The sequence below is a fragment of the Copadichromis virginalis genome, linkage group LG14, assembly GCF_057382275.1.
Source record: "Copadichromis virginalis isolate Kocher_CV1m ecotype Utaka linkage group LG14, C_Virginalis_male_GT1.1, whole genome shotgun sequence".
NCBI lineage: Eukaryota > Metazoa > Chordata > Actinopteri > Cichliformes > Cichlidae > Copadichromis > Copadichromis virginalis.
The window spans coordinates 35,129,101-35,140,838 of NC_140631.1; the positions used below are offsets into that span (position 1 = coordinate 35,129,101).

At 37.9% G+C, this 11,738-nt stretch overlaps 2 protein-coding genes across 4 annotated transcripts in view; both read right to left on the reverse strand.

Annotated features, from left to right (window-relative positions):
* stoml3a (stomatin (EPB72)-like 3a) overlaps nt 1–3,538 on the reverse strand; it is a 4,381-nt gene extending 843 nt beyond the window's left edge. Inside the window, exons 1-6 of the mRNA XM_085430626.1 lie at nt 3,334–3,538; nt 1,247–1,350; nt 1,022–1,094; nt 812–894; nt 493–696; nt 76–210 (exon numbers count right to left, since the gene is read on the reverse strand). Of these exons, the coding sequence (XP_085286752.1) occupies nt 76–210; nt 493–696; nt 812–894; nt 1,022–1,094; nt 1,247–1,350; nt 3,334–3,409 (675 nt within the window). The 5' untranslated portion in view covers nt 3,410–3,538. The remainder of the gene's footprint in view (nt 1–75; nt 211–492; nt 697–811; nt 895–1,021; nt 1,095–1,246; nt 1,351–3,333) is intronic.
* An 826-nt stretch (nt 3,539–4,364) lies between these two features.
* slc25a15a (solute carrier family 25 member 15a) lies at nt 4,365–10,297 on the reverse strand. Of its 3 annotated transcripts, none has more exons than XM_085430624.1 (7): nt 10,107–10,297; nt 9,849–9,924; nt 7,709–7,967; nt 5,770–5,910; nt 5,502–5,677; nt 5,257–5,415; nt 4,365–4,538 (listed from the first exon to the last, which is right to left on the reverse strand). In XM_085430624.1, the coding sequence occupies exons 2-7, from the start codon at nt 9,901–9,903 to the stop codon at nt 4,417–4,419; spliced, it is 912 nt and encodes a 303-aa protein (XP_085286750.1). In that variant the 5' UTR covers nt 9,904–9,924; nt 10,107–10,297; the 3' UTR covers nt 4,365–4,416. The 3 variants fall into 3 exon arrangements, with proteins under 3 accessions (XP_085286750.1, XP_085286751.1, XP_085286749.1); XM_085430625.1 differs by lacking the exon at nt 10,107–10,297 and adding an exon at nt 8,821–8,907 and having other exon boundaries at nt 9,849–9,909; XM_085430623.1 differs by lacking the exon at nt 10,107–10,297 and having other exon boundaries at nt 9,849–10,095.
* Between the last annotated feature and the right edge of the window lie 1,441 nt (nt 10,298–11,738).

The window sequence follows — 11,738 nt, forward strand, 5'->3', positions numbered from 1 at the left end:
ATCTTCTGATGTTTCATTTCTGGGCCTGAATACATGAAAAGGAAATTGAATTCAGTCTTCCATTCCTCTCATTACCTTGGCCCTGGCCTCCCGGCTGGCTTCAGCCTCTGCTGCCATGGCTCGCTGCAGCTGATGAGGCAACTTCACATCTTTGATCTCTACACGCTCCACTTTGATACCCCATGGATGAGTGGCTTCATCCAGGGCTTCCTGCAGGGTAACATCCAATATCAAACACTCTAGTCACAGTTATAGTTTAATAAACAACAAATCAAATACTTTATACTCTACAGTGAGAAAACCAGTGGCTTCTACTTGTTCTAGCATTCTCCTTGTGGCCAAAAAAAAAAGTGTTCTTTGAATGGCGGGTGGGAATGAAGGAGCTCTAAAAGTATCTGTAATAAGGCTTTTCTTACCTTTTTTAAAGGGTATGCTTATATATAAATGTAAATGAAAATTTTTGTAATAGGTGTAACAGCACTTTATCCTCACTTGCATACTGAGTGAAATGCCCTCTCTGTCAGATAGAAGTTCTGCAAGGTTTTTGGTACCAAGGACATTCCTCAGAGTGGTTTGAGCAAGCAGTCGAGTAGATGAGTGCGCATTGGTCACATTAGCCACCGCTGAAATGGGGCAGTATACGCGGAAGTAAACCACACCATCCACAGACACTGTCACAGAGTCTTTCGTTAGGATCTGCAAATGTTTACAAAAATTGCAGTTTATTTACTGACAGAAACTACAAATGGCTTGTGATGCATGAGATAACAGAGACAGAGTGCTTTCATAATAAAACAAAGCAAGAATATACCTCTTGAGGAGGGATATCAAAGGACACAGTTCTCAGATCTACTTTCACAAAGTTATCGGTGCAGGGTAATATTAGGAAAAGTCCTGGAAAAAGATAAAAGGCAGTTCAGATGATAATGTGGAGTCAACTTCCAAAGCCAACCGTTTTATTTTTCCTTTTGGTTTCTGGGATGGCTTAACCAAAGTGTTTGTTGTATATTTAACCACAAACCTGGCCCTTTAGCTTTTCTGTCTGTGATCCGGCCGAGTCTAAAGATGACAGCTCGCTCATACTCCTTCACTATCTGAATGTTGGAGACAACCAATCGCACAACAGTAAATAAGAAATACAGAAATATAAATGGAGTATTTTTTTCATGGTATGTATACACATCTATGTGAAGAAATAGTGATTAAATCCTAATAAGCAGTGCTCCGCAATGAGAATATACTGTACCTTGACACACATAAATATTGTGAGTGGAAAGGTTACTATTACAAAGATGATGGATATGAAAACCAACAGCCAACCACAGCATCCCAGTTTCCCTGAGTTTTTATCTGCAAAAAGAGCAGAAGCACTTTACAAGTTTTTAAAGTGCAGGGTATGTACAATATCTTGCTTTTTTTTTTTTCATAGCTTCATTTCACATTTAAATTCAAACCATAAGTTCTTGGTGTTACTTTGATGACATAATTATCCAGTAATATGCTCCACTGGGACGCCACCTTTTATTAAAGGTGACATAGAACATTAGTGCCGAGAGATGTAATGGATCTACACTGCTGCTATTTCACTAATGATGTAAATAATTTCTAAGGGAAGGCACGTAGCTTAAAATCCACATAAGTCACAAAGTGTTGTGCAAACTCACTGAGCTATTCAGATATCATCATTAAAACACTGAGATGTCACTCTCTGTGTCATATACAGGGTGGGAGAGAAAAAAAAGTCTTTTCAGGAAGACTTTCAGGTGAATCTTTTAAACAAGACACAAAGCTAATACATAACTACGGATAATTTAATTTATTTACTTCTAATATTAAAAATACGCCAGCCAATTATGATAAATGGTGACGACTAATGCTTTTCTAATGAAAGGCCATGTTATTGAAATGCAATAAGTGATGTTAAAATAGAATGTGATTAAGATGTATATTAAATTAATATGCCAAATGATTATGTAGGTTAAGGATATTTGGGTAAATATATGGTAATTATTAATTCACTGCTTTCCTCCTTTTCACAGTTTTTGGAGCTATGATTAATGTGTTAAAATATTACTATAAAAATAGCCCAGTACAAATTATAGGCAAAAAATAAAATATTTAAATATCTATGCTGTGCACTGAAGAGCCGGTATTCTTATCAAATTTACTTACAAAAGTCTTGAGCCACCCATCATTTCTTTATATTTTGTCCTGAGAAACATTTCACCAGGCATGTGAAGGCATGTCTAAGGTTTTCTTTGGACATTGGCTGCTTTTCCTCTCATTTTCTGTCCAGTCCTCATTTTTTTTTCTTTTTTGTCATGCTACATAATGCTAATGTATGAATTATTCAAGCATAAAAAGGACCCTAACTCAAGGGATGGACCAGTGTTGTACCTACACATGAAACACAACTTAAACCAAACACTTGGCATATTTCTGCGTAGTGTGTCCTTAAAAGTGAACAAGTACAAAAGAAGAAGTGGAAAATCAGTGGCAACAGATCATATGGAGAAATGAATCCAAATTGGAAAATTGTGATTTGAATTCAGTGTCTACAGCCATCTGTTAAACATGGTGGAGACTTTGCAGTAGTTTGGGTCTGCATTTCATCTAGTGGTGTTGGAGATCTTGTCAAAACTGATGAATGCATGTGAAAAGTACTATCAGATTTTGATCTAAGCACAGTGTAAATGCACTAAACGTGTTTACAGTATGTTTGGCTTAAATAGAAAAATGCACAATTCAACCCTACTGGTGATGTATTGGCCTCCCCAAAGCCTGGACCTCAATATCACTGAAGCAGTGTAGGAATGGAACAAAAGACAGCCAGCATCCAAAGAAGGGCTTTGAATGTCCTTTACGAAGCCAGGATTCCTGAGGACTACTTAAGGAATGCTGAAGAATAATATATTTAGGGGTGGATGTTGCTCAGGATGTAGAGCGGGGACATCTGTTAATCAGAACGTTGGTGGAGCAATCCTAGCTGCTCCAGGGATGGCTCCCCCGGCACAATACTGAACCCCGAATTGCTCCCAATGTTAAATAGAAATAAATCCCTTAGATGTAGAGAAAAGTGCTTTTGCCTTACAGTATATACTATACTCCCACTGTACTTTCACACATTTTTATATCTTTTACTGTACACATTTCCCTAGCAAATTAGAAAGAAATGAAGTGAGGCACAAGACTTTTACACAGCACAGCTGTCCTATGCAACTCCTACAATTCTGGACTCTTTAACATAAGGTTTCTTGGAAGAAAAATCAGCCCTTATTTTATATCCCTTATTCTAAAAATAAACATTCAGAATGGGTTATAAAAAGTATTTACCTTCAATAATGCCATCATTTTTCTGCAGTTTATCCTGTGTGACCATCTCTGCTGTGCTGGATGTTGTAGAAATCATTGGTTGTCTGTGATCGAGCAAGCTAGAACAGTACTGCACTTGTTTACGTGTCTGTTCTCTCTGTGGGTGCGGTCTTTTTCCCTTAACACCGGTTGCTTTCTACAACAGTGAGGCACGCTTGCCCTGTAAGTCACCTTTAGGTTGCTAAGATGTAACATGAACCATTTTTGTTTAACCAGGATCTTTGTGGCTCTTGTATTGAAAAGCTATCTCAGTCCTGCTCTTGTGCTTTCGTACATTTAAGTTCAGCAGTCTGTCACCTGAGTCCGTCACATGAATAAATAATTGTTGTATCCAAGTCATGAAACATGAGAGGTGATGTTCAAAGAAGATGATACGTAGTTTTCCTCGCATTTTTCCCATGGAGTCCCCAAGTTTTTACAAAATTAAGGATTATTTATGAGGTTTAAAATTCTATTTCATGGAATATAGATTATATTGAACCTTACACGGAAAGTCATTAGTCTGGCAGTGTTGGGTCTACTGACTTTTTGGACCCTTCATGAAAAGATTCACAGGAGTTTCTGATGTGTTTATTTTTCAATGTTTCTCCTGTTTTTTGTTTTCACATGTATAACTTTATGTTCTGTTTTTTTTCTAGGAAGAGTGGGTTTTTTGGTTTGGGGGTTTTTTTGGCCGTGGAGATCCTGAAGTTTTTCACTTTTTTTACATTACATTTTTATAAAATTGTAATTTAAATGCATTTGCACTATCTTATGACACATGCTCCAATTTTATTAAAGTGAATGGGCCAAAAATACAACTGTAATTTCTTTTTTGACTTGACAAAAGAACAAGGTCATTTTCAAGTGCAGTGTTTGTACTGCCTCTTTTTTCCTTGAGATCTTAGTCCAAATAACTCACATATGATTCTGTTTTTATTATATTTATATATTACAGTGTTTCATACCACTGGGTCACACACACTAAAAATAAAAAAGAGTTGGCAAAAATAAAGGTTTTTTTTTTTATTAAAATATTTGCTTTGGTTGGAAAGATCCATTGCATCAGGCACCAGCGGCATCCATCATTAACTTGCGACTAAACTCATAAGCCAGGAAGAGGGCTCCGTTGGCAGGGAAGGTGCGCACCATTGTAGGAGTTAAGCCAGAGTACAGAGCAGTGAACCCTGTCGGGACAAAGAGGAAAAGCTGCACAGACTGTTCTCTACAGATTAAAAAAAAGAGCATGGACCAATTAGCAATATTTCAAAATGACAGTCTGTCAATATACCCTTATCACACAGATAACAGTTATTAAAGCTGCAATGTCACAGAACAGTGTTTTATAGTGCATTTATCTCTGATATGTTACATAAGGTTATAAAACATTGTCTCTCACAATAATTGTTTTCAGTTTTTACTGTTACCCACCTCCTATGAAGTGGGGAGGTTTGTCTGCTTAGATATTGTTTTCTGATTCTGAATATTACAGCCTGGCATCAAGATAAGGGCCTACTTTGAACACATGTGTGTCCTATTCTATAAGCCAGTAAAGGGTGCCAAAAGCAAGGGTTAAAGTCCCAGTTTAAAGTCCACACCCCACATTCTTTAAAGATTAGTTACATGTTGTGGGTCAGAACCATCCCCATCTTCAATTGTGGCCTTCAATCGGATCACAGCTACACACTTGTAAAGTTTTGTGACCTACTGCTGCTTACACTGCTGACACTATCATATTTTTTAACTTACGTTCACAGACATAAAGAAATATAACACATGCCAATATATTCAAAATGGCATTTGGGGTGCATCCTGCAAAAGTATGTGTTCCCAAGACTACAATCATCACACAGAGAATCAGAAAACCCACTCATATTCATCTGTGCATACATGTTCAAACCTTACCCTCAGTGCGTATAACACCCATGAAGGTCTTGATGAAGCCCTCTTGCCTCCCTGCTAAGGAGTACACCTGGATCCTGGACTTTATACAATCTATTGGATAGACCACCAACCAAAGACATCCTCCTGCAAATCCCCCACTGAACATCAGCGGAAGAATACCTGCAAAGGCAGAAACTATTTTGAGTCAAACATACTACAAACTCCAAAAATACCATAAATACAACAAGAAGATGATATAACCATACCTATACCATCTTTGCTTGTGCCCATGTGTCGCGCAAATGTGGACCGACACCACTCATAGGCTCCAAAGAAGCAGAAGTAACCAGGAAGTTCCCTCATGAAGGTGGACATCAGTCCTTGGTAGAATCCTAACGGGCCATCTGTCTTCAACACGGTCTTAACCACAGTCCACACTGTGCTGAAGACATCCCAGAAAACAAAGTCTAGCACAGCTTTGGTCAACTAAAACTTTTCTTGTCGTAACAATGTCAGGTTTTTAATTCCACTTACCTTTTCTGTCCTCTTGCCACCTTGCCAGATGCTTCCATTTCATGCATGGCCTGCAAGCGACATTTCACCAGCTCCGTGGGGCATATTGCCATGGAGGAGAAGATGGAAGCTAAAGACCCTGCAGATGCCTTCTGAAGATCACTGACGAGCAATGACAAGTACAACAAAAGATAAGAGTATGAAGAGGAAAGGGTTTTAATGTACATACATCCCCATCTTCAATTTTTAGAACTACAAAAAAGAGACTGTTTTATTTCTGCCTCATGCAGCCAGTGCTAAGGTTTGCTCTGACCGCTGATACACAAATAACTGGCATGTGTCCGACGATCAAGAGCTCTTAATGGATATCGATTTAATGACTGTTCCCAAGACGGTTTTCCAGTGTTGTGATTATATCACTCATTTGGTACGGAGATAAATGCGCTAAACCTTATGGATTTTTAATGTGATGAGTCTGCTTCTGACTCTACTATGCAAAAGGTTTGAGTCACACTCATTTCATATATTTTGCTTCCAAGGTGCCAGGCTTTTTTTGTAAATTTTAAAGTCATGTTGAGCAATAGTTTTCCAAGATTCTTGTACCTGATCAGTTTCACAGGAATGTTTTTTTTTTTATTTCCTTAACACTGAGCTATGAATCATTCAAAGATAAAAAGGTACTTAACTCAAGAGATGAACCAGTGTTGTGTCTACACATATAGCAGATATTCTTAGCAAAGAACCAATTCTAAACTGTGTCTTTAGGCAGAGAAGCAGCCTGTTACAAAAACACAATCTGTTTCAGCTTCTTTAGTTGAATTTATGAAAAATCACAAAGATAACAGAGTTTGACAACCAAAAACAATGTTTTTGTGCAGCGAAGGCGATTCCCAAAGAGCTATTAGAGGAAATGCAAAGGTTATACGCATTTAAATATGCCTTACTAAAACATATACTTTTACAGCATTACAGATTTCCTGCTTTAGGAAGCTCAAATCCAAGTTCAGGCAAGAGGCTGAAAGGTCAAATAAAGATAATGTAAGCTGTATTTCATACTTGATACAATTCCAAATTCCATTATCAAAATTAGATGAACAGCTTAGGAAGAGAGTGACCATCTGAAAATTAGTAGCTACACTCATTTGGGCCTTTTTTGCAAGGCTCAAATGAGGAAAAAGTTTTCCTTGCAGTTACATCAAAGAAATATTCTCATCATTTCTAGTTTTTTCTTATGCTAATCACTGTTTACTGTGACATAAAATAAAGATTTAGGTTGTGATAAATGCAATGTGGCACAACTGTAGAAAAAGGTATTTCTTAAAGTGATCAGACAGCTCAAAATACAAAGCTGGTTAAGGAAAGTTATTTTAAAATTGAAATTAGTTTAAAGCCCGTTTGGCTGAGCATGATTTCAGTGGGTTCAATGTGTAATATTAATGGCAGTATTTTCATTATAGTTCATTGAATGACAAAAAAAAGCTTTTTCATTAAAATCAAAATGAATATCCCAAACAACTTAAATCCTTTAAAAATGCTCCATCAATTTTAACATTTGTCTCTAAAGAGCGTCACTGAAAACCATTTCTCTTCATTTAGTTTCTATTTCTGGCTGCAATAGATAATTATTATTGTGGGGAATTTACTTAATTATTATTCACTTAATCTAAAGTTTTAAACTGTGTGAGCACACACACTTATGATTATGATGTTGCATCTCAGTACATGATGAAATGCTTTTCTGCACAGGGAGTGAAAAGAGGAGGCAGCAAATCACAGAGCGGAAAGAAAATGTGGAGGATTGAACCCCCGAAAATGTCTCAAGACACTGAAAACTGAGAGTCCTGGTTCACATGAACATTTAACATCAAATTGTGCTATACCCAGCTGCTCCTCACTGAAGTCTGTTACATATTATGCAGGTTATTATGTAAATAAATAGTCAGAAATATCTTCTTCCAACCTGAGATCAGCGCCTTTGTCCATCCTTGACATAAAGCGGACGGCATCCTGGCAGAGCCCATAACTCAAGAAGAGCACCGCGTTCTCAGCGATGTTGGCTATCAGGGCAGGCATTGTGCCTTTGTAAAGACCACGGAGTCCCACCTGCCGGAATGTTGAGATGAAGCAGTGGATGAAGCCGCGGTACATTGTGGGAAACGTCTGCATCTTCACCTTTGCTGTGTCAAATGGCTGACCGCTCAGCACGCAGGCTGTGCCACCTGAGTGGGCATCAAGACGTGAATAACTGAGAAGAACTCAGAGATTAAAAAGTATTGGAAATCAGACTATAAAAATATATGTAGATGTATTAAGATACATATGTGTGTGTGTATAATATTTGATCTTAAGAAACTGTATTTTTGAGGTTTTAATTATTTTTTAACTGTTCCTTTTTCAGGGTGGAAGAATTGTACAACATACATCATTAAAGACTTTAAAAAAACAAAAATTGGGTGCACAGGTTTGAATTTATTTTCATGTTTCTCTAATACACACAGTGTCAAAAAACATATACAAGGTCAAAATCTATACACATACCCCCATTAGTATTTGGTAAGCAAACAGTGCAAGTTACATCTCAACCAGTTACACCTTTTGGTAGCCATCAGCAAACTTCTGGCAGTTCTGGCTGAATATTTGAGCACTTTTGTTGGCACAATTTGTAGAGTTCACCTGGTTTATTGCTCTTTGTGGATTTAGCTATCTCGGATTATTTCCATTCCCTATACTGACAGTATGCAGTATGTATAACTCAGTGAATTGACCTCGCCTAACCTTGATGTAACCTAACACTGACCATAAACACCACAGCCGCTGTGCACCAGTCCAACACAGTGCTTTACTGTAAATTCACAGTATGGCAAAGCAAACTGGTTTATCCTGCATGAAACTGTGTTGTACTTTCATGCAACCTTTGAATAACACGAAGTAAAAAGTACACACTTAGCAGTGTTTTTTTTTTAAATATATAACTTCAAATCATATACAGATCCATTATCTGATTTAAAATTAAGAACATTACATCTAAGCTTTAAATTTCCAGTTTATCAAAGGCCACTGAGCAGTCCTTACCTTTAAATATAACCTGTCTTCTTCCTCTCCCTTCTTTTCTTTCTTACATCTTTCTCCATCTCCGAGTGAAGTTATCTCTCATTCTCCCTGGGAAATACAGCAGCTGTACCTTTAGCTTGCAGACACACTGTGTGACAGACTGCTCACAAACAGTTTGTGTGTTTGCTGATATTTGTTAGGCCGATTGAAACGTTGCATTTGAAGTTATCTGCCACTTAAAAAAATGTTACTCCCTTTATGATCACTAGTTAGATGCTGAAGCACACATGACATCTGCACCAATCAGTTACAGATTACTGAATCTAATGGGTGCTGTCAACGAAATCCTTTTTTATGCTGGCAAAGAGAAACAACCAGTTGTAGTCAGTCATGATCACTAATGAAAAGTTAATAGGCCATGTCCTTGTCAGGTTAAAAGACATTGTACAACCTTCAACAAGTCAGATTTTAGTGGGTGATTTAGCATATCACTCTCTATGTATACTTTTGAACCTGTGCAGATAAGAGAAACTCCAAAATAAACCCAAGCCTATCCATATAATTACTGCTTTATTAAAAAATCATTAAATACATATGTTGTGCAGTTATTTCACCCCAGAAAAAAACCCAGCTCAAATAAATCATTAAAAGCTGAAAATATCCATGGCATTCATGTCAATGATGAGTACAGCATATAAACCCTCTGACCTCTGACTAAACTTTAGATAAATAACTGGACATATACAGCAAATGGTGTTAAAGACGATCAATACTGAAATAGATGTGGCCTGCTTCCAATCTTTGAGCATATCCCAATTTTTGAATTTTGCAAAATTAACCTTCCTCACTTCTTTACGTTAATAATTGAATGACAGCTTGGACTAAACCGTTCACCCCCACACTGATGGGATCAGGTAGGTGTTATGCTGTGATCCTTTTGCTGCCAGGGTTTGGGTCACTTTTAAAGCAACACAAAGCTGGTCCAAGTGATTATCTTCAATCTGATGCGAGTGGCGTGAAATACGGCCGTGTCTTTACGTTAAACTCACCTGCAGCTCCAGCTGAGAAGTCGATGATCGCCTGAATTACAGGATGTGGAGCCATCGTGACTTTAAGGACACGAGCCTGAAAATATCCACATGGTTTTCATTCATTTCACCTTTCCCTAATCTTTTTTTCCACACGCAATCACAAAACATGACATTATTCGCAAAAGAGATTAAAAACGAGCCTTAGATGAGAAATAAGTTGTTTTAACAGAGGAAGTCAGTAAAATGAAGCACCTAGAAGGAGCCCGTGGTGCTTACCTGTAATCTCTTTAACGTAGGTTAATCCTTCGCAAAGAACAGTGGGAGCATTTAACGCGTCGCTGTACTTTCACTCCACCTTACGACACAAGTTCCCACATGATCTGACTTCGCAGAAAGGAGGTAGCTGCACATTCAAGAAACACAGGACATAACTCAGACGTAATATTATTCATCCGTGCTGTTGTCCGTGGGAGCTCAGTGTTAGTTGATGCAACAACATAAAGTATTACCGTTTTGTCGATAAGTTCATTTCATTGGCGGGTATTTGTCCCGTCCTACCGAGCGCAAAACGCTCAAGGAGTTCACGCTACAGAGAAAAAGACACACTCAGTTAAACACACGGTTTCATTCTTAAAATTAAGTAATTGGATAATAGTTTAATTATATGAGATATAGATTAGATATATGATACACTACACCGAGTTAAAGTCATATTTGGCAACAGGCTCTATTTTTTTTAACTCAGTCTTGTGACATTTCGCTGATTAGAATGAAATAGCTTTCTGCATCGTAACATCATCTGTGAATGATGTCTCGATAGATTTAACAGAGGTATGAATATGCGGACCGGCGTGTCTATTACAAGTTTTGTCGTGATATTAAGAGGAAGACATCCCAAGATTCTAGTACAGTGGAGTACTTTATGTGATAACGTAAATCCATCGTGTATTCATTCCACTCACGTACTCGAATAATTGCGCAATGTTGACGGAATTATCTCCCCCGAATTTACTCATCTTGTACTTCCGAATTTATGCCAGTAATGCCCCGTCTGACTGTAATACCCGATGAAGACCACAAGGTGTCCCCCTACTCCACAGTTGGCTTAAGACACCAGACAGCTTCTGCTCCAGCAAACAGTCTCAAAGTGGTAGAGCCACAGATCATGAAAGGAACGAGTCCATTTACTTCATTTTTTTAACCCCCAAGTTTGTATTTTCCTTTTTACCATTTGAGAACATTTTATAAAGACCTTACTTTTATTAGCATTTTTGCTCATGAAATGATAATTAAAACTATAAAATGTGTACACAGCGCAGATTCTGTGACAAATCTAGCTTATTACCAGGTCATCCAGGGAGGCATAAGTATCAAATTAATTATGGAATCTTTTTTTGGTTAATAGTAAAGTTTAGGACGAGCTTGAGCAAACAAAAGTACCGCCTGCAGCCGACAAGCATTAAAAATAGCCCTGTTTTAGCCATCAGTGCAGCCATTTATATACTATTTATATGCTAGTACAATAAACATATGCACATATTGAATTTAAAGTAAAAGTAGCTGCGATATGTGCGAAAATACGAATATGCATCAGGTAAGTAATTCCCCTGCTCCTTGTTATCACAGCTTGCACACACAGCACATGTAAAATCTACCCACGGATTCTCAGTAATGTTCAACTAATGTGACCGTCCTCGTGGATTTTTGAGGTCTGCTTCCTGACTCACTGTGTGACTTTTGGATCTAAAACTTGCGGATGCTCGGCGGAATCCATTCATTTCTCTAATCACGTTTCCCGAGCAACAGGCAACCACACAGCCCGCAAAGCGCGATATTTCCAGTTCAGTGCTTAAAAATTGGCATCGTCCAGTTTTAGTGTGAACCAAAAATGACCCCAGGTTATAAAGA